This window comes from Elephantulus edwardii, unplaced genomic scaffold (assembly GCF_000299155.1).
Source record: "Elephantulus edwardii isolate Elephantulus edwardi_28Jun2011 unplaced genomic scaffold, EleEdw1.0 scaffold00024, whole genome shotgun sequence".
NCBI classification, from domain to species: domain Eukaryota; kingdom Metazoa; phylum Chordata; class Mammalia; order Macroscelidea; family Macroscelididae; genus Elephantulus; species Elephantulus edwardii.
In genome coordinates, this window is record NW_006399774.1 from 2,142,536 (window position 1) to 2,169,949 (window position 27,414).

At 41.9% G+C, this 27,414-nt stretch overlaps 1 protein-coding gene across 1 annotated transcript in view; it reads left to right on the plus strand.

Moving 5' to 3' along the window:
• Positions 1–608: 608 nt before the first annotated feature.
• CCDC170 (coiled-coil domain containing 170) overlaps positions 609–27,414 on the plus strand; it is a 159,795-nt gene continuing 132,989 nt past the window's right edge. Inside the window, exon 1 of the mRNA XM_006882803.1 lies at positions 609–704. Within this exon, the coding sequence (XP_006882865.1) occupies positions 609–704 (96 nt within the window). The remainder of the gene's footprint in view (positions 705–27,414) is intronic.

Consider the following 27,414-nt stretch of genomic DNA (forward strand, 5'->3'; position numbering starts at 1 on the left):
CCTTGGAGGCAAAGGTGGCTAAGCTTTGTAGCATACTTTGGGCATGTTGCTAGGAGAAGCTATTCCTTGGAGAAGGACATTATGCTTGGAAAGGTGGTGAAAGAGAGGATGACCTTCAACTGGGTGGATTTGCACAGTCACTGCAGCAATGGGCTTGGGCGTGTCAGGGATGTGGAGGATGACACAGGATAGAACAGGGTTCAGGTCTGTTCACTATGAGTCGAATTTGACTCAATGGCACCTGATAACACCACCACCGCCCAGAGTTTCAAGCTTGTAACAGGCAGCACTGCGGAAGTGTGAATGCAGGATGCTTCTGGACACCAACTGGGCTGCCCTGAGCTTGCTGGAGCGATGGCACGCGGTGGGTGCTGGATAAAGGCTTGTTCTGCACCCACACTTCCTGCCCAGCATCACTGCTAGCCTTGGTCACTCGCTGACCTGGTATTGGGAGCCTGGGCAGTCCCACCTGGAAGCCTCTGGCTCCTTGCCTGCCTCCCCACCTCTTGCGGGCTCCTGGGTGTTGACACGTTGCCCCAGGCAACTGTTCCCCTGCGTCCTTGGCTCCCAGTGCTCAGCTCAGGGCCGCCTGGACAGGCTGGGCCACCATGAGTTGCAGCGACAGCAGCTCCTCGGGCTCCAGGCTGCGGGACCAGACCAGCGACACCATTGTCCTTGGCGCCTCATCTCCTTCGGAGCCTGAGGTACTACTGGTGCTGAGTAGGGTGACTTCACCTCCTACCATGGGAAGAGGGGCGCCCCACCAGTGGAGGGAACCCCCCTAACTCAGAAACGGACGCCTGGAAGGGAAGAGTGATCCTTAACTCAGAAAGAGGGTGACCCTGCAGAAAAGCTTGTCCCCTGACGCAGAAAGAGGGGTGCCCAGGAGAGGAGCGTGCCCCCTAGCTCGGGAAGAGAGGCCCCTCAGAGGGGAGAGTTTCCTCTAAAGCAGGAAAAGGGGGCGCCGCAAGAGGGGAAAGCATCCCCTAACGTGGGAAGAGGGACACCCCAGATGGGAGAGTGCCCCTTAACACAGGAAAGGGGGTGCCCCGGAGGAGAGAATGCTCCTTGATGCTTGTAGTAAAAGAGAGTGTGCCGGCTGGTGTAGGAAAGAGGGGCGTTCCTTCGGAGAAGAGGAGCGAGTTTGCAAACTTCTCTTGAGCAGAGATGAGTTGGGCGGAGCCTTGGGGTGAGAGGTCGCGGGGAAGGTCAGGAATGCGGCCAGGCAAGGTCCTGAGAAAGGGGAGTGGGTCTACAGGTCCCGCCCCACTCTGTCCCTACTCCCTACTCCCCCAGATCCGGATACCTCCTCCTTTTTAAAAGCTGTATTTAAATTTCAAAATACTGTCTTCAAAAACCTGATTGGCAACACCTCTCCTTTTGCCTCTCACCGCTTGCTAGTCACTCCTGAACCGTTAGCAGCGTCTTTTCCTTTGGAAACAGTTTCTCCTCTATTCCCAGAGGTGACTCAGGCCCTGGAGACTCACAGGTCTTACAAGCACCAGAGATAAACACAGGCGCTCACTGCCGGCCCATCCACTGCTGTGGGGTGGGTCCTGACCCCAGGCGACCCTGTAGGGCGGAGCAGACCAGCTCCACCCTCCTTCAAGGTTGCAAATCATCACCTGAGTGTAGTTTCATCTTCTCCTGCAGCGCCCAGCTACTTGCAGTTCACTCAGCTGACCTTTGGTTAGCCATTCAAGGCTTAACTCCCTATGCCCCCAGGCTCCTAATCACACATAACAATAACACAGTCTTCACTCGTTCACCGTGGTCTAAGCCCCCCCCCCCCCAGTGTATGTTGGGGGCAGTTGCTAGAGATGGAAGAATACTGTTCTGTTTAGCTTTAGCTGCTAACCTGAGTATTGAGGCACACTCAGCCTGATCATGTATTCCCCAAGGAGTTATTATTGATATTATTATCCTGAAAACACGGACTGGACTCTGACATGCTTCTGCTGCTGTTCATGTTGAGAACCTTCGGGTCAGAACAGACCCACAGCTGACCCTCCAGGGGGCTTTCACGGAGCAACTGGTGGACTCAAACAACAACAGCAAAAACAAAAGCAACAACAAGAACAATAACAACACCTAACTACTGTGACACCAATGTGGCAAATGTGATAATGGTCATGCATGGTGGACAGTGTTTAGTGGAGCTCCCTGACTAAAACAAGCTTGGAAGCAGGAGTGGCATCTGCTTCTGAAATGGCTTGCCTCTGGAAACTCTATAAACAGTGTTCAGGCCTTTCGTTCATAGGGTTGCTATGAGTCGTCTACGACTCGATGGCACTTAACAACAATAACAGCGACAACATAGAGCTTGGTTGGCCTACTGGACAGAAAGGTATGCTACCAAGCCCAAGGCGGGTGATTTTAATCTGCGGCCCTCAGGCCTGGTTTAAGTTGTTTTTTGTCAAAGATAAAGGATGATTATGATGGAACTCCATGTAGATACTTTGGGCCTGTTGTCAGGGAGGAACCAGTCTTTGGAGAAGGGCATCCATGGACAGGTGGAGGGTTAGCTCGAGGGAGGGAGGAAGACCTCAGTGAGATGGATCGACAGGGTGAGTGGGCTCATATGTGGTGGGGATGGTGAGGACATCAGCGCAGGGTAGGGCAGCGTTCAGAGCTGTTGTCCATAGGTTCGCTCTGAGTTGTACTTGACTCGATGGCACCTGGCAGCAACAGCAAATTAACAACTTGTAAATGTTGCATGAGGAGCACGTGATGTCAGTTTGAGCCATTACTGACAAGGTCTCAAGGATGCTATTTGCCAAATATGTCCTCTATAAAGATCTGCCCACTTTCTCCCCTCTAGGAGTAAATAAGTGATTTTATTGAGTAATCTTACTGATTCAGATGGAGGTTTTTGGGAACACAGTGTTACCTAATGCCTTTGTTACCTGTGCTGCTCCTATAGAGAGGCCACAGGTGGATAGGTTAAAGAAACAGAAATCATTCTCCCACAGCTTACGAAACTAGAAGTCCAAATTTAGGGCATGGGATCAAGGGAGTAGGCTCGCTCTCTCTGTTTTTCCTTGTTCTAGAAGTTCCCCAGTGCAGGATCCTAGGTCCGAAGGACATTCCCCTCCTCTGATCTCCTTTTTCGGTGGTAAAGAGGCCACCACCCATTTATCTTCTTACATCTCTTGTCACACAAGATAACTGATACCTTTGAATTGCCTTCTTTACCACTGGTGCCTCAGTGCTCTGTAATCCCAGAGGCACATGGTTCAAATCCACAGTCTGTGTCTTGAAAGAAAGATGGGCGATCTCCTCCTGCATGATTTACTTCTCTGTGAAAATCCACTGGAGGGTCAGCCCGGATTGGTTCCTGTAAGGTCATCGAGGAAGGATAGAACCCAGTTCCGGCCAAGAAAGACAGTTTATTGAGGAGAAACTGGCAGGCCGGCTCTCAAGCGGAAAACCAGTCCCCACTAAGAGGTGGTGGTGGTGGTGGTGGGGAGGTATATTCTCTAACAAGGAACTTGGGGAAGGGGATGCTCACAGATGATTTCTACAAGATCGGAAAGTGGGCTGGGGTCTCAGATAACTGTTTCTGGGGAAGGAGGGTAGAACAGTTACACATCCTTGACAGAGAGCAAGGCCCAGCTGCTGCTTCCTGTGATCAGGTCATTACTTCTGGGAGAGGAAGGAAAGGGCTCTGCAGTCCTTAGAGTTCCAAGGTGACGGTACACAACAACAGTAACAACAAACCGAAGGAACAAGAAAATCTGTCTTAGACAAAGGCTTGTCAGATTGCCTGCCCCTTGGAGCAACTTTGTCTCACGTACCTTGAGCATGTCTGTAGGGACCAGGCCTTGGAAAAGGACAGAAAAGTAGAGGGTCAGTGAAGGAGAGAAAGGCGCTCAGTGAGTGGGATTGGCACAGTGACAGCAACTGCGGGCTGGAGAAGAACAGAGACTGTGAGGACAGGGCCGGAATGGGCAAGGCTTTCAGCTGTTGTCCATTGTGTTGTTAGGAGTCACAGTTGACAGGACGACATTTAACACAAAAGGTGATCCAGACCACACCCCGGGGACACTCCCTGCACATCCCGTCAGCACTGTGACCTGACTAAGGTTGGTTATTGCGCCCACTTTAATCCTCAGGGAGCTCTGGGGAGGGGCAGCTGTCTAGTGGAAAAGGAGTTTTGCTGCCAAACCAAAGGCACATGGTTCAAATCCATCAGCGTCTCCATGAGAAAAAGATGGGCAGCCCCCTCCTAGGTGATTTACAGCCTCTGAAAACTCATGAAGGGCCAGTTATGAGTTGATTCTTACTCAGTATCAATGAGTTTTGAGTTCTAATCCCCTTGTGACTCATTGGCTGACAACATCAGATCACATAGTTGTGTTTTATGTGCTCTCCCTTTGCCTACGACTCATAGTGACCCTATGAACAATGACTCTGAGCATTGTCGTCTCCTGCGCAAACCTCACCATCTCTGATACACCTGACCACACTACCTCAGTTGTCCTGGTAACCCAAAGGCGGAGACTCTCTGGAGGTTCAAATGCATCAGTGGCTCAGCGGGAAAAGGATGAGCCCTCTTCTCCCGTGTGATTTACAGCCTCCTGAAAGGCCACTGGAGGATCCAATAGGAGTCGGTTCCAACTTGACAGTCAAAGAGTAAACTACAGCGCAATAATAATGTAAAACCTTTCGAAGAGGTAAAACAGTGTGGGGAGTGAAGGCATTAACCTTGGAATTGGAACAGGAGTCAACTAATCCTGGCACTAATTACCACACTGACACATGGGCAAAAGATTGCTTAATGTCTCTGAACATAAATGTCTCTATCTGAATCAGGGAGACCGTAGTACTTAGTGCTGAAACTGAGGAGGACCTGAAGCGCTTGCTGCAGAAGGTCAAGGACTGCAGCCTTCAATATGGATTGAGGCTCAATGTCAAGAAAACAAAGATTCTCACCACTGGGCTGATTGGCAACATCATGATAGGTGATGAGAAGATCAAGATTGTTAACAGCTTTAGTTTGCTTGGCTCCACAATCAATACTCCTGGTACCAACAGCCAGGAAATAAAAAGACGAATTGTATAGGGACAATATGCTGTCCGGGACCTCTCCAAAGTACTGAAGAGCAACCATGTCAGTCTGGAGACTAAGGTGCGCCTGATCCAGACCATGGTCTTTGCAATTACTTGCTATGCATTGGAAAGCTAGACAGTGACTAGGCATGATAGAAGGAGAATGGATGCCTTTGAGCTGTGGTGCTGGAGAAGAGCATTGAATATACCATGGACTGCTTAGAGAACAATTTCATCCTGAGGGTGAAGCCAGGCTGCTCCTTGGAGGCAAGGATTCTGAAGCTTTGTCTGACATACTTCGGACATGTTGCAAGGCGGGACCAGTCCTTGCAGAGGGTCGTCATGTTTGGGAGGGTGGAGGGACAGCACAGGAGAGGAAGACCGTCTATGAGATGGATTGATTCAGTGACTGGGGTAATTGGGGTAGGTGTATTGGAGATAATAAGATTGCCACAGGATAGAGCAGGGTATAGGGCTGATGTACATAGGGTCACTATGAGTCGCAGGCAACTGAAGGCACATAAGAACAATAACAACAATATAATACAAGAGCTTTTTCACATAAGGGTAATATGAAACAACACAGGATGGTTTGAGATTAAACAGTGAATACGTGAGACACACCCATTAGACTGTTGGACAGAATAAATGATAATGTTAGTTTTATTCTTTATATTTTATCTCTGCATTAGCACCATGACGGCCCACTGTGAACACAATCACTGATAATACAAGGGCTTCTTGTAGTACCTCGGTTATCACCTCAATGATAAGCTTAATGAGGCTGTCTGTGCACCAGTCCTGCAGAGAAGAGATGTTCTGGACACATTACGTGTGCTCAAAGCAATCGTAGTTAAAAAGAAACTGACACACAAGTAGATGACGTCAGCATCATTCATTATCAAATTTAATGTTGGACATTTTTCAATAATCTAACTATCACAACTTGGTGTCACCTAACAACAACAATGAAACCATACTGTTGCTGTTAGATGCTGTCAAGTCATATTGTCGCTGGGTGACATCCAGTGGCACTGCCTGTTCGCGATCTGTGTATGAGGTTTACTAGTCTCGAAGACGGTCATGAGTACGCAGAGCAGAATTATGTGAATAGAAGTGCAGTAGCTCAGGAGTGGAGGACAGAAGGTGCGCTTTGAGGACATTTACACAGAAAACTTTGAGAACACTGTAACTTCTCATTGCATTTGAAATCAAGAAACTAGGGAAGCTGGGATATGTTACTGAATTATAAAGTAGTAGTGTCACAGCAATAAAATTATGGGTCAGGTATTTCCTGCTGCTGTTTATTGGGTTTTGAGGATCCATTTATTCAGATGTAGATAGCCAGGCTTGCTTCCTAGTCTGTCTTAGCCTGATTTGTTGTTCTTGTTATGTTCCACTCACAAAGACTCTATGAACAGTGGATCTGAACCTTGCTCTAGCCTGAGCCAACCTCCCATCTCAGACACACCAACCCCATTGCTGTAATCATGGTGGTATTCTGTCTTGTCGAGGGTCTTCCTTTCTCGTGTTGGTGGTCCACCTTTCCAAGCACGATGTCCGCCAAGGACTGGCTCCTCTTGGCAACATGCTCAAAGTACGTGAGACAGAGTTTCACTATCCTTGCCACCACTAAAATCTGCCCACCGCAGATAACCCTACGGGTATTTGAAACACCAGTGGCCAGGCTTTCAGTATCAGCGCAATACAGGAGCCACTTCAGTTCTGGGAGAAGAACATCATGCAGGGAAACGCAGAGGCTCAGTGACAGAGAAGATAACTCCCGGTGAGCAGGACTGATACAGTGACCACGGTAGGTCAGCGGGTTGTGAGAATGGCACAGGAGCGGGCATGGTATCCATCCATTGTATGCAGGGTTCCTATGAATCAGAGACAGCTCCATAGCACCTAACAGCAACAGTAACAACATCAGTGCACAAGATGTGGCAGCAGTGGCTTTGTGGAGAAGTCTTGGATCGCTATCAGATCTTGAAAAGCAGGCTCTAGACTGATAGTTGTGTGCCATGACTTTCCTGTTGGTATTTTCACACCCCTGAGCCAAAGTTAGGACTCCAGTATGCCAGTCACTGGAAACTGGTCAATTTTCTTCTGTGCAACTCAGAGGTTAATGACTAGCTGTTGATGTGGTTGTTAGGAAGTGAAAATGTAAATAGCAACGTAGTATCAACAACTCTAGTTCCTCATAAGGAAGGCCTTGGAGATTGTCCTGAGTAGTTACAAAGAAGTAAAGTCGATTTTCCACTTCCTCTCTTCTGGCCATCTTTCTAAGAACCATTTCCTTCCTCTTGGTTTGCTGTATTTCATTTTTAAAATAAAGGCTTTTTTTCTTCTTTGTAAATGAATAATAAATTTTATATTGGCTTGCATACCAAATTCATATACATTGTGGATAATTCATGTACATTGTGTTTCACACATTCCATCATTCACATAATGTAGCATATGATCGTTCTCATTTATGGTGCCTTATAAAATTAATCACCATGGATCTATTACCTGTCTTTTCAGATCCCTATTAGTTCTCTCCTAATTCCTTCACATCCCTCACCCACCCACCTAAATCTGTTATCCCAATGGTTCCCACCCCCTCATTGCAGCACTAGGGAGAAACAATTTAATATAATACCCATGTTCCTAGCAGTGTTATTGGGGGTATAGCTCAGTGGTAGAACATTTGACTGCATAGCAGTGTTACTCACAACAGCCAGAAAATGAAAACAGCCGTAATATCCATCTACAAATGAACGATTGAGAAACTGTGGTACATTTACACAATGGAATACTATGCAGCACTCAGGAGCAATGATTTTGAAAAATGCCAGATAACAGGAGAATAGATGGAGAGCATTATGTTGCATGAATAAACTCAAGTATCATGTGGCTAATTCTACATAAGACAATTATTGTAAAAATAGAAGGATAACTAGTGAAATGTGTACAAAAGTCCAAAAGATGAAGTGTGTGTGGGGGGCACATCTTGAGGTCACAGTGTTATGTGGGCAGAGTGAAGAGTTGAAGAAATTAGGGAAGACCCGGTAGGGACCTGAAAAGGTGGGGTGATGATGGGCATGGATCAGTGATGATTCATTTTATAAAGCACGATATGTGGGAATGATACTATGAAATACTATGTGAATAGAAGAATGCATGAAGAACAGTGCATACGAACAAAGCACAAAGTATATGAATTTTGTATGCAAACCAATATAAAATAAACATAATCTAAAAAATTAAAAAATAAAGCTAACATACACAAATTAAAAAAACACACCAACCAACAAACCCATATAACATGGGAGAGTTTAGAAAGCTTTATGCTGTGCGGACTAACTCAATCTCATAAGGACAAATACGAAATAAGGTTTTAAAGAGGATCTGATTCTAACCCAACATCTTCATAGGAATTTAAGACAGAAGGATTCCTGTTCTAGATAGAAAGATAAAAACACCCAATTTCCTGTCATCAATTGAATGGTCTCCCTAAAAATACTCATTTGTAATGACGAAATTGGGAGTTCTGTAATGACACCCATTCCGCCCCCCCCCCCCCAATCTGATAGACCAAATAGCTGTGAGAGAATTAAAGTGGAATGTGACAAAGTCCTGATGGGAAGAAGTCTTTCTGATTGTGGCTGATGACACCTTTTTCTCATTAGAGATAGAAGGGGAGAAAAGTGAGCAGAGCTAGGAGACTCTGACATCACCAGGAAAGAAAGGCCAGGAGTGGAATGCACCCTTTTGGGTTCAGTTCTCTGGGACCAATATATATATGTATGTGTGTATGTGTATATATATATGATGTATAATACGTAATATATAATACATATTATAAAAGCAAATCTCAGAAAAATAGAGATAATTTTAAAAGGAAAAAAAAAACCACCAAAAGATGAGGTGATAGTGGACAGAGATTAATGGTGATTAATTTTATAAAACACTGTGTGAATGAAGGAATGTTGAAACAGAATGTACATGAATGAAGCACAATGTATATGAATTTTGTATGCAAACGAATATATAAAATAAAATAGATAAAACCCCACACAGTGATGGCGGAAAGAAACAAATATGTTATCAATGATAATAAATATAAAAGGACTAAATGCTCATTTAAAAGACAAAAATGATCAGAGCAGATTTAAAAAAAAAATCTAGTGTTTGCTATTTATGAGCAACACGTTTAAAAAATGGATAGACTGTTGTAGAATGGGACCGTCCTTGGGGTTAGGGAGACACTGAGTAAGATGGGTTCAATAATGTATACTGCACTGAAGCAGAGGAGGGAGAGAACCGTCTAAAAGAGAGATGTAACTGGGTATTTCTGTCATCACAGGAGACTAGAGCGAGGGCTGCATGGTGGAGGGGACCTGGGGGAGGGTTTGTAAAACAATGAAAGAATCTTTTCTTTTACTTTTCCATAATTTTTGGACTCATGTACTTATAACTTGTTAGTCAAATTTGTGTCTTCTAGGTTGCAATACCCCCATGATACATCTTGAAGGATATGTACATGTACAGCCAAGCACAATCAATAAGAGTGCATCTGAATTCCAAAATCAATCTCCATAATAGTCTATGTGTTTCCTACTGCCAAAGGGGCCCTTTAGAGTAGTGAGAGAAGATCTTCACCCTGAAACCCACAGCGTCCCTTTTCAGCAGGAAGTAGCTAAGAGAATACGCCGTCCCCTTTTCCTTATGACTCAGGGTGAAGTCTCTCTCAGGGAGGAGTGATAGGGAATGGCAAAGGATACACTGACAAAGAAGATTAATCAGAACTGGCTTTGACAAGCACTGTGGCATTTGGACAAGAACAAACTGGGAGGAGGGTAGAGAGAATAGTGCAACAATGAATGAGTGGAAGCCCAAAATCTCTGTAAATGTTTATGGAAATTAATAAAATATAATTACAGGAAAAAAAAAATAAAAAATGGATAGAAGATTGAAATTAGATATGCTAGGCTAATAGCCAGAGGGAAGCTGATGTGTTGATATTATGCATAATATATTTTTTTAAAAATTTTTACTTTATTATTTTGTATGTGCGTACTGTCAAATCGGATCTGACTGGTACAGGAGGAGATTGTCCCCCTTTCTCCAGCAGAGCATCTGGTGGACTCAAACTGCTCACCTCTGGGATTGCAGTGCAGCTTCTTGTCACTAGGCCACCAGAGCTCACCTATGCATAATATTTTTAAGGCAATAACGTATTAATAGAGGTAGAGAAACATTATGTAATGATAAAAATTTCCATTTGTCAGGAAAGTATAGCAATTCTAAATACATATGCATCAAATAAAATGATGAAATACATGTGTATAATTTATGATATATAAAACGGAGCTCTGGTGGCCTAGTGGACAAGGGCTTGTGCAACCAACACAAAGGAAGGTGGTTCAAATCCACAAGCTGCTCCTCAGGAGAAAGATGGGCTTTGTCCTTCCACATGATTTACTGCCTCTGAAAACCCACCGAAAGATCAGCTATGGGTCAGTTCTAACTCTATGGTACACAACAAAGCCAACACACACACACACACACACACACACACACACACACACACACACACACACATCTATAGGAGAAGTGATTTACGCACAGATCGACTTAGTTTTCGAGGGTTAACAGGCATGAAAAGGAAGAGAGAGGAGGAAAAATTAATAAACAATTGGGAGAAGGGATATGCATTATACAATAAGGAGTTGCTTAGACATTGTAATGAATTAATTATACTAATTAATCATAACAAATGCTATAAAACAATGATGAATGAATGAAAAACCAAGATGATCTGTGTATCTTCACTCAAAAAAAGTTTTTAAAATGGATGTGGGGTTTTTTTGGCAATTAAAAAATATTTTATATTGGCTTGCATACAAAGTTTGTATACATTGTGTTTCACACTATTCTTCATTCACATTGTGTTTCATGCTTTACAGTATAAACCACCATTGGACTACACCCACAATTATCTTGTCTCTTCAGCTCCCTGCCAGATCTTTCCTCTTTCCTTTACCCCTCCCTTCACCCACCAAACTGTGCAACCCTACGGTTTTTGCCCTTACCTATCCTCTCCGCTCTGCTTCCACTCCTTTCCCTCCTGGATTCACCTACATGTTTTACTACTTATGTCCTTATGAGACTGAGTTAGTTTACTCAACATAATGCTCTCCAATCTCTCTTAACGTACATAGTATTTTTCAAAAGCATTGTTCCTGAGTGCTGTGTAGTATTCTAAAATGGATGTTATTTGTGGAATTAAAAAAATGGATTTTTTTTGTTTGCGCCTGTGTGCTTAAACACTATCCCACCAGGATGCCTAAAGGAGATATCAAAAGGGTTAAAAATGGAAAATTGATTAAGTGATTATGAAGAATTAGAAAATATAGAAAATATTTGGTATATTGCTGTTGTTGTAGATTGCCTTCAAGTCGAGCGTGACTCATAGTGACCTTATGAACAAAAGGCCTGAAGCCCCTCTACAACCATCAGTATTTATCAAAGTTCATAGCATTTCCAGAGGCATGTTATTTAGAAAGTGGATGCCACTCCTGCTTCCAAATATTTGGTATGTAGATGTAAATTTTAACAGAGTCTCTTACTCCATTTCCAATGGGGAAAGTAGCTTTCAGTCTATAAATCAATTAGCCCAAATTCTAGAAAATATACTCTATTTGTTTGGGTTGAACTAGATAAACAATTAAGATTTTCCCTTTGTTTCAAGTTAAAAAGGACAAGGACTGCAGCCTTAAATGTGGATTGACACTCAACATCAAGAAAACAAAGATTCTCACCACTGGGCTGATTGGCAGCATCATGATAGATGGTGAAGAAATTGAGATTGTTAACAGCTTTAGCTTGCCTGGCTCCACAGACAAACACTCTGGTACCAGCATCCAGGAAATCAAAAGATGAATTGTATTGGGGAAATCTGCTGTCAGGGACTTCTCCAGAGTACTGAAAAACAACAATGTCAGTCTGGAGACTAAGGTGTGCCTGATCCAGGCCATGATCTTCACAGTTAGGTACTATATATCAGAAAGCTGGACAATGAGTAGGGATGATAGAAGGAGAAGTGATGCCTTTGAGCTATGGTGCTAGAGAAAAGTATTGAATGCACTGCTAGGAGAACAAACAGGTTCCTCCTGGAGAGGGTGAAACCAAGCGGCTCCTTGGAGGCAAAGATTCTGAAGCTCCATCTGACATACTTTGGGCATGTTGCAAGGAGAGACCAGTCGTTAGAAAGGGATATTATGTTCGGGAGGAGGAGGGACAGTGCAAGAGAGGAAGACCATAGATGAGATGGATTGACTCAGTGGCTGGGGTGATGGGGGTGGGTGTCTCAGAGACAGTAAGATTGGCTCAGGATAGAGCAGGGTTCAGAGCTGTTGTGCATAGGGTCGCTATGAGTCACAGGTGACTTGATGGCACAGACAACAACAACAACAAGTTAATCTAGTTATAACAGAATATTAAACAGATAAACCCATCTTGAAGAGCACTTTACAAAATAATTGACATATATATTGATAATATATAATAGTTGATCTATATATAGTATATCTATTGATCTTCCAAAGTGTCAAAATGTAATTTAGGGAGACCAGGGAGACATGACAAATAAATGCTATCTTAGAGTCTGGACGGACAAGGATGTTAGTGGAAAACCAGGTAAACTTTGAGTAAGATCTCCAGTCTTAACAATATTGCTGTTGTTGTTATGTACAGTTAAGCTGGAACTGACCCGTAGCTGACCCTCCAGTAGGTTTTCAGAGGCTGTACATCACATGGGAGGAGATTGTCCATTCTTCTCCTGTGGAGCAGCTGGTGGATTGGAACCACATGCCTTTGGAATTACAGTTCATCTTTTTACCACTAGGCTACCAGAGCTCCTATGTTAGTTTTCCAGTATTGATAAATGTACCTTGAGTTTGTAAATTGGTAGCATCAGGGAAGCCTGTGTTAAAGGTGTACAGAAATGCTTCTATTTTTTGCCACATTTATATAAGTGTAAAAGGATTTAAAATATAAAAAGTTTATAAAAGGCATCAGTTTATTAATTTACACACGAAACATTGTCAATTTTAACTGTAGTTTAACATTTAGTTGCTCTGGGTGTTTGACCAAGGAACATTGTGCATGGTAGTGCATTAGCTAAACTCTTGGATGCTAACCAGAAGGTCAGTGGTTCAAACTCACCAGCACTGGGAAGGAGAGAGATGAAGGATCTGCTTCTGTAAAGATTCGCTGCTTGGAAAGTTCTGTTCTGCCCTATAGGATTGTTAGGAGCTGGAACAAACAGCAATGGGCTCACCTGGCTTTAGAATGGGACAGGAAATAAAGCACTCAAAGAAGAGAGACAAGGGGGAAAACCCAGTATTTGAACATCAAACAGAGACCAAACTTTTCTTTGAACATTTAAAAAAGCATGTGTCTTTATTTTCTTGGTGCTACCAAATATAATGTAAAGTGACTGCAAACAATGGTGGGTGCTCCTTGATTTGTACTTGAGGTAAATGAATGAAAGACTTACTATTTTCATGTTCAAGGACAATTTTAAAAACAATTACTTATTATAAAGAGTTACATTTGCTGCACCAGGGATTATTTATGTTATATTCTTTATCCAAGGTTTCTTCCCCCTCCTTTGTTCATTTCCAATCTTTTCCCCTTTGAAAGTGACATTTTGGTGGCTTTGATGTAAGCCAGACAAGTTCAAAGCCATTGCTAAGGTGGACGGACAGCAACACCATGTTCTTTTTCTTACTGATACAAGCTTAGCTGTTGATGGTAGCTTATATATCAGCATGTTTAGATACCACATGAATAACGTATTTAAATATTGTTCATAGGAGAAATGGAAGTGTGCAGAAATACCTTTTTTTAACATATTAAATGTATTTCTCAGTATCACAATCTCAGCGTAAAAGGAACAATTTAGGTCCTGACTATACTTATCATATTCCCCTAATCCTTTTTCAGGATAAATGTAACGGATAGTGGTGGAGGATATCCAAAAGGAAGTCTTGATGTTGAAATCTTATGAATGTTTGAAATAAGCAAAAATGAGAACTGAGGAGGAAATGTGAACCGCAGTGGGTCTTCCTGTGAATCATGCATTGTTTTCATCATCGATTTACCCAACATTTGTTGAGGCTCTGGCACCCTGCCAGGCACCTTTAGATTTAGAGATTCTCCCTTTCAGGAACTAGTAAATGGGGGTCATTCTGAAGTAGTATCATTCTGAAGAAACTTCTGTTCTCATGAAAGTCACATTTTTTTACTGGAGAAATAAAAAAGCAAACCAAATAGGTGAACAAGGTAATTTCAGAGAGTGGTAAATGGTTTATTCCCATTCCAAAAGAAAGGCGATCTGGGAGATTGTGGAAATTATTGAACAATATAATTAATATCATATGCAAGCAAGATTCTGCTGAAGATTATCCAAAATCCATTGCAACAGAGAACTGCCATAAGTGCAGGCGGGGTTTAGAAGGGATCCTGGTACTAGGGATATTATAGCTGATATTAAATGGATCTTGGCTGAAAGCAGAGAGTACCAGAAGAAGGTCTATCTGTGTTTCATTGACTATGCAAAGACATTTGACTGTGTGGACCACAACAAACAGTGGCTAGCTCTGAGAAGAATGGGAATCCCAGAACACTTAATAGTGCTATGTGAAACCTATACTTAGACCAGGAGGTGGTCCTCAGAACAGAGCAAGAGGACACTGCATGGTTCAAAATTGGGAAGGGTGTACACCAGGGATGTATCTTATCTCTAAACCTTTTAAATCTTTACGCAGAACAGATTATCTGGGAGGCTAGGCTCTATGAGGAGAAATGTGGCAACAGGATTGGAGGAAGTCTCATCAACAGTCTGCATTATGCAGATGACACAACCCTGCTGAAACTGAGAAGGACCTGATGTGCAGAAGGCCAAGGACTGCAACCTTCAATATGGATTGAAGCTCAATAAAAAGAAAACAAAGATTTCACCACTGGGCCAATTGGCAGCATTGTGATGGATGATGAAGAGATTGAGATTGTAAACAGTTTTAGTTTGCTTGACTCCATAGTCAACACTCTTGGTACCAGCAGCCAGGAAATTAAAAGACATACTGCATTGGGAAAGTCTGCCGTCAGAGACCTCTCCAAAGTACTGAAGAGCAGCGATGTCAGTCTGTAGACTAAGGTGTGCCTGATACTATGCATCAGAGAGCTGGACAATAACTAAGGATGATAGAAGGAGAGTTGATGCCTTTGTGCTGTGGTGCTGGAGAAGAGGGTTAAATATACCATGGACTTCTGGGAGAACAAACAGGTTTGTCCTGGAGAGGGTGAAGCTGGACTGCTCCTTGGAGGCAAGGATTCTTAAGCTTCTTGTGACATACTTTGGACATGTTGCAAGGAGGGACCAGTCCTTGGAGAGGGATGTCATGCTTGGGAGAGAGGAGGGACAAAGCAGGAGAGGAAGACCCTCCACGAGATGGATCGTTTCAGTGTTTGGGGTAATGGAGGTAGGTGTGTCAGAGACAATAAGATTGGCACAGGACAGAGCTGGGTACAGGGCTGTTGTACATAGGGTACATGAGTTGTAGGCAACTCGACAGCACAAAACAACAGCAACAAATGGTTGGCAAGGAAAGCAAGACAAAAGGCTACAAGTCGATAGGTGTGTAGGAGTTAGGGGCTCCCGTGTGCATTTGAGGGGTGTACAGGTTGGATAGGAATCGCTCCCCAGAGAGAGACTATTGGTGCTGATTCCTAAATGGTCCTGGGAAAAGGTTCTTAGATGGAGTAACAATATCTAGAGGCCCGACGGTGGGAATGAGGTGGTGCTTCCTTAGGAAGGAGTTCATGTTGGCTTCCTCTTGGAACGTCAAGTCAGGCAGGGACTGCATTCTGGCTTCTTCCTGTATCACTTACTCATTCACTGCCGATGTGTTAGAACCAACTCATAGCGGAGGAGTTTGTCGTCTTTCTCTAGTGGAGCATCTGGTGGATTCTAACTGCCAGAGAAGTGCCACCTTTAGGCTAGTGGGGCAGCTTATGGAGAAGAGGAAGCTTGAGAAATTATTCCACATTAAGCTCATGAAAGACACTGTGGAGAAAACCCACATACTATGCATTTATACATTTATGCTTTAAAGGAACATTATTCAGATAACTGGTTATATATATATACACATATGTATGTATGTATGTGTGTATATATGTGCGTGTGTGTGTGTATAGATAGATAGATAGTCTCAAGGGGAAAATTCTTGATTTTTATAATTGTATGAAAATAATGTCCTTGTTCTTAAGAAACACGTATAAATGGGTGTGATATCTTCAAATAACTCACATGGACTCAACAATAAAAATGATCATATACTCTCACAGAGAAAGAGTAAGTCAAATGTGGCAAAATAGTCATCAGGAGTGATTCTAACTGAACCAGAGACTTGAGTTCACTGGGCCTGTTGTACAACTTTTCTGCAAAAAAATAATGTAAAAGTAAAAGAAAAAAATCCAACCTGACAGTGGGGTTTCCAAAATACCCTTGTTGTTGTTAGGGGCCATTGAATTAGGTGTGACTCTTAGTGACCCAGTGAACAACAAATCTGAACACTGTCCGACCCAGTGCCGTCGTCACCATCTCTGACACCCTCGAGCCCATTGCTGCAGTCACTGTGTCAGTCTATCCCATTGAAGGTCTCTTTCTCCTTTACTGACCCTCTACCTTTCCTGGCATGATGTCGCTTTCTAAGGACTAGTCTGTCCTAACAACAAGCCCAAAGTATGAGAGACAAAGCTTCACCATCTTAGCCACCAAGAAGCACTCGGGCCGCACTTTCCCCAGGACATATCTGTTTGTTCTTTCGGCAGTCTGTGGGATATTCAGTACTCTTCTCTGACACCATAACTATAGGCATCCATTCTTCTATCATCCTTATTTATCGTCCAGCTCTGAGATGCAAAGCAAGTGATTGAAAAGACTGTGACTTGAATCAGACAAATCTTAGTAAATAATAAATGTCAATAAATAACATTTTGAAAAAAGGAAGCAGGCAGTTGTGGTTAGAGGAAAGACCTAGTCTCAGACAAGGATCTAGCGAGAAAGGCCAATGGCCCACATCATTACACAGGCTGCTCTAGCATGCTGGGTCGTGAAGGGGTAGGAGTGGAAAGTTAGCTGAGGTTGTAGGGGGAAAGCTGGTGGTGTTGGGGAGCTGGAGTTGACTGTGAGGTACCAGCAGGACACTCAGGAGATGTGGAGAGGACAGTGGAGGGGTGAATCACCACCTCGAGAGGTAGACCACCAGACACTGGGGATGTTGAATTTACAAGAGGACATGTGTTATTATTATTATTTTGTTTTTTTAATTACTAATTTTAATGGAAGTTTACAGAGACTTTGGATTTCCAGTCATTCACTGTTACACTTTTCTTCCTGCCCATCCCATCCCCAGTTCACTCTTCTTTTTGAAAAGTAAAAGAAAAATTCTTTCATTGTTATACAGTCCCTTCCCCCAGGTCCACTTCATTCTGGACCCCTGTCATGACAATAATACCTAATCACATATCCCTTTTAAATAGTTTTCTCTCTCATCTGTTTCAATGCAGTATACATAATTTATCCCATCTTTCTCAGTCTCCCCCCAACCCCGAGGTCAGTCCTGCTTAACAACAGTGGCACCATGCAGTATTTGTCCTTTTGTGACTGAGATACTTCACTCAGCATAATGTCCTCCAGGGCCACCCATTTTGAATAATATTGCATGAGTTCCAAATTTCCTGGCATAGACCGGGGATTGCATTTAAGGCTGCATCTGTTAATTGAAACAAGTCAATTGGTATCCCATCTATTCCTGTGGCCTTATTCTTTGCCAATGCCTCAGTGTTGCTTCTACTTCCTCTTTCATTACCATTGGCTCTGATTCATATGGTACTTCCTGAAATTTTTCAGTGTCAATTTTTTCTAGTACATTGACTCTGTGCATTCCCTCTATCTTCTTTTGATGCTTTCTGGATAATTCAATACATTGCCCATAGCATCTTTCAACATTGTGACACGAGGCCTAAATTTGTTTTTCATTTCTTTCAGCTTGAGAAATGCAGATAAAATTCTTCTTTTTATATTCTTCAATTCCACCTCTCTGCCTGTTCCATTATAATACTTTGTTTCATCCTTCTGAGTTGTTCTTTGAAACCATCTGTTCAGCTCTTTTACTTCTACATGTTTTTCTTTATATTTGGCTTTAAGACATTTCATTGCAATCTTTAAAGTCTCTCCATATTGTTTTCTTTCTCTTCTGTTTTTGTAATGACCTTTTGTTTTCTTCATGGATGATATCCTTGATATCATCCCACAAATCATTCGGTCTTTTATCATTGGTGTTCAGTGCCTCAAACCTATTCTTATGATGATCATGAAATTCCGATGGAATTGATTCAAGATAATATCTTGGTTCCTGTGGACGTATTTTCATTTTCTTTGGCCTCAATTTGAACTTGTATATGAGTAATTGATGATGTGACCCACGGTCTGCCCTTGGCCTAGTTTTGACTGCTGATGTTGAGCTTCTCCAATGATCTCTTCCACAAGAGTAGTCAATCTGATTCCACGGACGGCCAAGAGAATAAATAGATATGTCTTGGAGATGTGCAGCCAGAGTGCTCTTTGGAGGCAAGAATGATGAGGCTTCACCTCACATACTTTAGTCAAATTGCTAGGAGGAGCTGTTCTTTGAAGAAGGACATGATGTTGGGAAGGTTGGGGAGGGTCAGCGAAGGAGAGGAAGGCCCTCAACCAGGTGGATTGACAAGGTGACTGTTGCAATGCGCTTTTGTGTTTCAGGAAGTGTGAGGATGGCACAGGACAGGACTAGTTTCAGATCTTTTGTTCATAGGGTTGCTTTGAGTAGTACTTGACTGGATGGCACCTAACAACAACAGCAACAACAACAACATGAAGTAGAGTATAACATTTGCCAATTCATCATTTCCCATGTGTCCATTTTAGTGTTATCAGTGACATTGTGTCGCACAACCATCACCATTAGCTGTCACAGAATTTTCCATCACCTGAACAGAAACATTCTTTTTATTATTATTATTATTAGTCTAAGCATTTAGGTTTATTAGGATGTTATTATTTTTGTTGTTAGGCACCCTCAAGTCAGAACCAACTCAAAGTGGACCCTCCAGCAGAGGTTATCAGAGGCTGTAAATCCCAAGGAAGGAGATTTCCCATCTTTCTCCCGTGGAATAACTGAAGGATTAAAGATGTATGTCTTTTGCCCATTTTTAATTGGGTGATCAGTCTTTTTCTTGTGAAGGCTAGAAATATTCTGTAAACTTTTGTTATGAGATCTTGCCTGAGATGGTATTACCAAATGTTTGTTTCCAGTTGCTAGGTTTTCTTTTTTGTCCTATTGGAAAAAGTTTTTGATGCACACAGGGATTTAATCTTTAGACGGTCCCGTTCATCACTTTTATCCTCTTCATAGTGTGCATTTCTGGCTGTATGTGGACTTCTTATCTTGTGGACTAGGGCTTCTAAGCTTGATCTCAATTTGTCTCTGATGGGAAGAATCTTCACAGAGGAAGATATTCGAATGGCAAGTAGACACATGAAGAAATTCTCAAAATCACTCACAATAAGCGAGATAAAAATAAAAACCACAATGAGGCATCATCTCCCTCCAGTAACCGTGGAAAAGTTTAACAGGGTAACAAGTAATAAGTTTTGAAAAAGATGTGGCAACATAAGAACACTTATACATTTTTGGTGTAACTATAAAATGGTACAACCATTCTGGATGGCAGTTTGATACTTCCTCAAAAGGCTGAACATAGGAATTCCATATGACCCAGCTATTCCACTGCTTGGAATGTACTCTGAATAAATGAGAACTGAGACACAAATGGAGTCTTGTACACCAAAGTTCATAGCAGTGTTGTTCACTATCACAAGAACATGGAAACAGCCCAGATGTCCAACCACAATTGAATGGATTCAGAAATCATTGGTACATTCACACAATGGAATACTATGCAGCATGCAGGAACAATGATTTTGTAAATTCTTACCTAACTTGGGAGGGACTGGAGAGCATTATGCTGAGTGAGGTAACTGTCTTGCAAGGATAAATATTGTATTATATCATTGTTGTGGAGTGAGTATTCGGATTAAGGTGCAAGGGAGGGTGGAAGCAGAGGGATGAGAATGTTCCTGGGGCAGGGATTAGTAATGGAGTTGTACAATTTGATGGATGTGGGGGTGTGAGGAAAATTGGAAGAATCTGGTCAGGAAAATAATGTATTTGAATTTTGTAAATGAACTAATATAACAAAACCCAAACCTATTTTAAAAAAAGTGTTTATCTTGGACTAGCAGCACAACTCCTTACCACTAGGCCACTAGGGCTCCCTTTATTAGGATGTTATTGTTGTGTTATGTGCCTTTAACTATGAACAATAGATCTGAATGCTGCCCTATTATTATCTTTGGCACATTTGAGCCAATTGTTGCAGTCACTGTGTCAATCTATCTCATTAGGATTTGTTGTTGTTGTTATGTGCCATTGAGTCACTTGCAGCTCATAATGACCCTATGTACAACAGCTCTGAGACCTGCTCTATCCTGAGCCAATCTTATTGTCTCTGACATACCTACCCTCATTACCCCAATCATCGAGTCAATCTCATTGAGGGTCTTCCTCTCTTGCGCTGTCCCTCTACCCTCTCAAACGTGATGTCCTTCTCCAAGGACCGATCACTCTTTGCAGTATGCCCAAAGTATGTCAGACGAAGCTTCAGAATCCCTGCTTCTAAGGAACAGTCTGATTTCACCCTATCTAGGAGGAACCAGTTCTCCTAGCAGTCCATGGTATATTCAATATATACGTTCTCCAGCATTTATAAGTACATTAATTTATATTAAAAATATATTTAAAGTATTCTCTTCTCCAGCACCTGTAAGCATATTCATTTTTTAACTCACTGACATATTCACATTCTTATTATACGTTTATTTTTGCTGTTGAGTCAGTCTGATTCATATCAATCCTCTATCAGGTTCCTGAGTCTAGGAATCTTTTTTTTTTTTTTAAATTATTCTATTTTATACAGGCTTGCTTACAAAGTTTATATACACTGGATCTTTCCCATTTTTCCTTTACCCATGGCCTCCCTCTACCAATCAAGTTGTTGACACTATGCTTACCCCCTGCCTAAAAGTTTTTGTTGTTGTTGTTAAGTCCTTGGGGATTTTTGATACACTATCATGTCATCTGCATATAGCAACCATTTAACCATCTCTTTGTCAATCTAGATGCCTTTTATTTCCTACTCTTGTTGTATTGCTCTAGGAAGTACTTCTAATACAATATTGAATAGAGTGGGCATCTTTGTCTGATCCCTGTTTGCAAGGAAAATGCTTTTAGGCTTTCTCCATATAGAATGATACTGGCTCTTGGTTCTGCATATATACTTTTCATTATGTTGAGGAAATGTCCTTCTATTCCAATATTTCTGAGTGTCTTTATCAGGAAGGGGTGTTAGACTTTTCAAATGCCTTTTCTGCATCCGTTGCTATAATCATATGGGTCTTGTTATTTGCTTGGCTAATGTGATGAATTACATTGATTGTTTTTCTTACACTGAACCATCCTTGAATACTTGTTATGAATCCCACTTGGTCATGATGAATTTTTTTTTATGTGCTTTTGGATTCTATTGGCTAGGATTTTGTTAATAATTTTTGCAACTATATTGCTCTGTAGTTTTCTTTCTTGGTAATATCTTTGCCTGGTTTTAGTATTAGGGTTATGCTTGCTACATAGAATGTCTCTGGGAGTGTTCCTTCTTTTTCCGTTTTTTAAAATACTTTAAGTAGAATTAGTGAAAAATCTTCTCTGAATTCAGCTGTCAATCCATCTGGTCCAAGACTTTTCTTATGGAGAAGTCTGCTTTACGACCTGTTCAATTTCTTCTTTCTGGATGGGTTTGTTCAAGTATTCTACATCTGTGCAGATCACTCTAGGCAGGGTGTGAGTATTGGGGAATTTTCCCCATTTCCTCTAGGTTTTCTAATTTATAAGAGTATAGCTTTTCTTAGTATTCCAATATTGTAGATTTGGTTTCATCTGGTTCTGTTGTGATGCCACCTCTATCATTTCTTAATAGAATTATCTGCATATGATTTTTTCTTTTGCTAAATTTTATTGATTCTTTCGAAAAACCACCTCCTGTTTTCTATCCCATTGATTTCAGCTCTTGTCCTTATAATTTCCTTTCTTCTAGAGGCTGTAGGATTAGATTCCTTTTCCTTTTGATGAAGGTGTTAAGTTGGATCATTGATTTTCCTTCTTTCTTCCTTTTTTTTGCATATTGCTATGAACAGCCCTCTGAACCTGCATTAACTATACTCCAGAGGTTTTAATAAGTTGTATTCTAATTTCCATGTTTCAAGGAACTTTTAAAGTTTTCATTCTTTATTTCTTTTTATAACCTAATCGTGTTCTAGCAGAGAGTTATTTAGCTCCACCTGGGTGATTTAGTAAGCTTTACTCTCCTGTGGTTAATTTTATAGTTTTATGGCATTGTGGTCTTTGTATTATTTCATTGTTTTTTTAATTTGTTGAGGCTTGTTTTGTGTCCTAATATGTGATAGGTTCTGGAGAATGTACCATGTGTACTTAGAGCAGAAAGTGAATTGAGTTTTAGTTGGGCACAGTGCTTTGAATACCCTCACAGGGCCGAGTTGGCTGACCAACTCGTATAGTTTAGATCTTCTGAATATTTGTTAAGTTTCATTTGAGTCGACTTATCCTTTGGTGATAGTGGTGTGTTAAAGTCTCTTGCCACTATTGTGGTGCTATATCTTTCTTTAATTCTGTTAACTGTCTTTTAAATGTAATTTTCAAGTCTATCATTTGGTGTAAAATGCTGACCAAGGTTATACCTTCTTGATCAATTGTACCTTTAATAATTATGTAATGTCCTTCCTTATCTTTTATGGTGGCTTTTATTCTGAAGTCTATTTTATCAGAGATTAGTATTGCCACTCCTGCTTTTTTGTGGTTGCCACTTACTTGTTTTGTATATTTCCCCCCCCAGCCTTTGATTTTGAGTCTGTCTTACTCTCCATTAGAAACAGTGCCTCCCCTTTGATCTTCCTTCTCCTGCCTGGAAACCACCAGTAGAAACTGACCACATGGTGGCACATGGTTCAAACCCACCAGATGCTGATGGGAGAAAGATGGACAGTCTCCTCCCGTACAATGTACTGCCTTTGAAAACCCACTGGAAATTCAGCTGTGAGTCAGTTCTGACTTGATACACAGTAACAACATTCCATCTAGATCTCATGAGTGAGATCATGGATTATATCAGGGCATGAAGTATCTTTAGGACAGAATTCCAGTCCTCTACAATGAACATGACCTTGTTGGAAATAGGGCCTTTTAGGCTGGGTCATAGTCTAGTATCCTTCTAGGGGTGGGTTGTCCAATAAGCGAGGTAAGCGAGTGCTTACTTATTAATCTGTCACAAATACTTTTACATAGGTTCCTAGCATACTTCTTTGTTTTTCTTGGGAAAATAGAAAACCAGGCTATGATTTCTCTTCCTTGCCTAAGGAATGGATCCTGGGTGTTGAGTTATTCCCTCTTTTGTAGACTGATATAAAATTGATAAATTTTGAAATCAATCCAATAAGGAGACTTAAACCTCGCTATGACAATTATATGGGGCTGGAGAATTGTCCTTTTAAAAGATGGATATTCTATATTTCAAGTCAGTCTGCTGGAAATATTCCTAGAAGATGACTTGAAGATCCTTAATGAGATGAATTGACCCAGGGCCACCATACTTGGAAAGGTGGAGGGTCAGCAAAAGAGAGAAGGACATTCAACCAAGTGGATTCACACAATGACTGTAGCAACATGCTCCAGCACAACAGCGATTGTGAGGGCCATGCAGGGTGGGGCTGTGTTACACTCTACACTTAACAACAGCAACAATTTCAATTGTTGTTAGATTGTTTTGTTATTTTTAGATGCCATCATGTCAACTATGACTCATAGTGACCCTATGAACAACAGATATGAGCCCTGTTCTGTCCTGTGCCATCCTCACAGTCTCTGACATACTTGATCACATCGCTGCAGTCACTGTGTCAATCCACCTTGTTGAGGGTCTTCGTTTCTTTCACTGACCCTCAACAACCTTCCCAAGCAGGCTGTACCTCTAATGAATAGCCTCTCCTAGCAACATGTGTCAGTCTGGAGACTAACATGCACCTGATCCAGGCCGTGGTCTTTGCAATTACTTGCTGTGCATTTGAGAGCTGTACAGTAACTAAGGATGATAGAAGAAGGATCGATGCCTTTGAGTTATGGTACTGGAGAAGTGTGTTAAATTACTGGGGACTGCCAGGAGAACAAACAGATCTGTTCTGGAGAGGGTGAAACTGGGCTGCTCCCTGGAGGCAAGGACTATGGAGCTCCATCTCACATACTTTGGGCACGTGTCCAGGAGGGACCAGCCCTTAGAGAGGAATATCATGCTTGGAAGGGTGGAGTGACAACACAGGAGAGGAAGACCCAGGATGAGATGGATTGACTCATTGACTGGAGAAATGGGAGTAAGTTTGTGGGAGATGATGAGATTGGCTTGGGGTAGGGCAGATTTCAGAGCTAACATACATAAGGTTGCTAAGGAATCATAGGCAACTGGATGACACATAACAACAATAACACCACCAATAACAACAGCAACATGCCTGATGAATACGACACAAAGCTTTATCACCTGCCTTCAAGAAGTACATTGGCTGTACCTTCTCCAAGACATATTTGTCTGTTTGTTCTTTTGGCATTCCGTGGGATATTAATCCCAGGTCAAAGAAATTAAGTCTTCCTCTGTCATCCTTATTTGCTATCTGGCTCTCACCACGTTGCAAGTGATCGAAAAGACCATGGATCACCTTAGTCTTCAAATTGATATCATTGCTGTTCAGTAATTTGTAGAGAATTCTGGCCTCAGATTTTCCCAGTGCAATGTATCTCCTGATCTTCTGACCGCTGGTACCAGGTGGACTGATTCTCGATCCAAGTAAGATAGACAGCTTCAATTTTTTCTCCATCTACATAATTAGATTTTGACCCAACAGAGTGTGGAAATTATCGAACAATATCATTAATATCACATGCAAGCAAGATTCTGCTGAAAATTATCCAAAAAGGTCTGGAACAATATGTCAGCAAAGAACTGCCAGATGTACAGGCTGGATTTAGAAGAGGTCATGGTACGAGGGGTATTATAGCTAATGTTAGATGGATCTTGACAGAAAGCAAAGAATACCAGAAGAATGTCTATCTGTGCTTCATTGACTATTCAAAGGATTTTGACTGTGTGGATCACAACAAACTGTGGCTGACTCTGAGAAGAATGGGAATCCCAGAACATTTGATTGTGCTAATGTGAAACTTAAACTTGGACCAAGAGGCAGTCATCAGAACAGAGCAAGGAGACAGAACATGGTTCAAAATCAAGAGGGGGGTCCGTCAGGGATGTATTCTGTCTCCATACCTTTTCAATCTGTATGCAGAACAGATCATCTGAGATGCTGGGCTGTACACAGAGAAATGTGGCATCAGGATTGGTGGAAGAGTCATTAACAACCTGTGTTATGCAGATGACACAACCCTGCTTGCTGAAACTGAGGAGGACCTGAAGTGCTTCCTGTAGAAGGTCAAGGACTGCAGCCTCCTATGTGGATTGAAGCTCAACATCAAGAAAACAAAGATTCTCACCACTGGGCAATTGGCAGCATCAGTATGGATGGTGAAGAGATTGATAGAACAGTTTTAGTTTGCTTGGCTCCACAATCAAGACTCTTGGTAATAGCAGCCAGGAAATCAGGAGATGAATTGCATTGGGAAAGTCAGCTGTGAGGGACCTCTCAAGAGTACTGAAGAGCAATGATGTCAGGCTGGAGACTAAGGTGCGCCTGATCCGGGCTATAGTCTTCACAATTACGTGCTATGCATCAGAGAGTTGGACAGTGAATAGGATTGATAGAAAGATAATTGATGCCTTTGAGCTGTGGTGCTGGAGAAGAGTGTTGAATATACCATGGACTGCTAGGAGAACAAACAGGTTTATCCTGGAGAAGGTGAAGCCACAATGCTCCTTGGAGTCAAGGATTCTGAAGCTTCATCTGACATACTTTGGGCATGTTGCAAGGAGGGACTGGTCCTTGGAGAGGGACATCATGTTTGGCAGAATGGAGGGGTGGTGAAGGAGAGGAAGACCTTTGATGAGATGGATCGATTCTGTGAGTGGAGTGGTGGGAGTGAATGTGTTTGAGACAGCGAGGTTGGTACAGGATAGAACAGCACTTAGAGCTGTTGTACATAGGGTCGCTATAAGTTGCAAACGACTCGATGGCACATAACAACAACAACATGATTAGATTAGATTGTTAGTTTAAATTAAATTAATAATTTGACAAATTTTGAAGCATATCACTCATTATAGGAGTGAAAATTATTGCATATTGGGAAGATTTTCACTTTAAGATAATTTATCAAGTGTTTTATAATAGAAATAAGAGGTAAAATCCCATTGGGGATGAGTTCTAGAATCTGGAGCATGTGTTAAGATATATATATATAGGATAATGATGAATAACCTACCCCCATCTAGTTGTCAACAGGGATTTTTGTTGCCATCACTCTTTGCACAGAAGCCATTCCATATGTGACACAGTGGTCCCCAATCTGCATTCATTATTACCCCTGACAGCTACACCCCATACTTCCCATGGAGACTTAGCCAATATAAATGTTAAAGAACTGTGAGCTGCTTAAAATAGGACCCAACATTAATTAATTATGACTTTCTTTGCACCCTTTCTAAAAATATTATCTTGATAACTTGGACAGTTCTTGCTAAAGCTTCATATTTTACATTACACTGAAACATAAGCTCATAAATTAACTTGTACAGTATAAACTTAGAATTGTTGTTGTTGTTAAGTGCCATTCAGTTGGAGGCAACTAATAACGACCCTGTGAATGAAAGACCTGGATACAGGTATGACTTTCGTCCTTTCTCCAGGTTCATAGGGTTTCCAGAGGCAAGCTATTATGGAATTGGATGCCCTCCTGCTTCCAAGCTTGTTTCAGTCGGGGAGCTCCACCCAACACTGTCCACCATGGGCAACCATTCTCGCATTTCACAGTGTTCAGCTTCACAGAAACCATGAGTTTTACCTCTGTACAGCAAGTGGACATGTTGTTGTTATGTGCCATCAAGTCGCCTGTGACTCATAGCGACCTTATG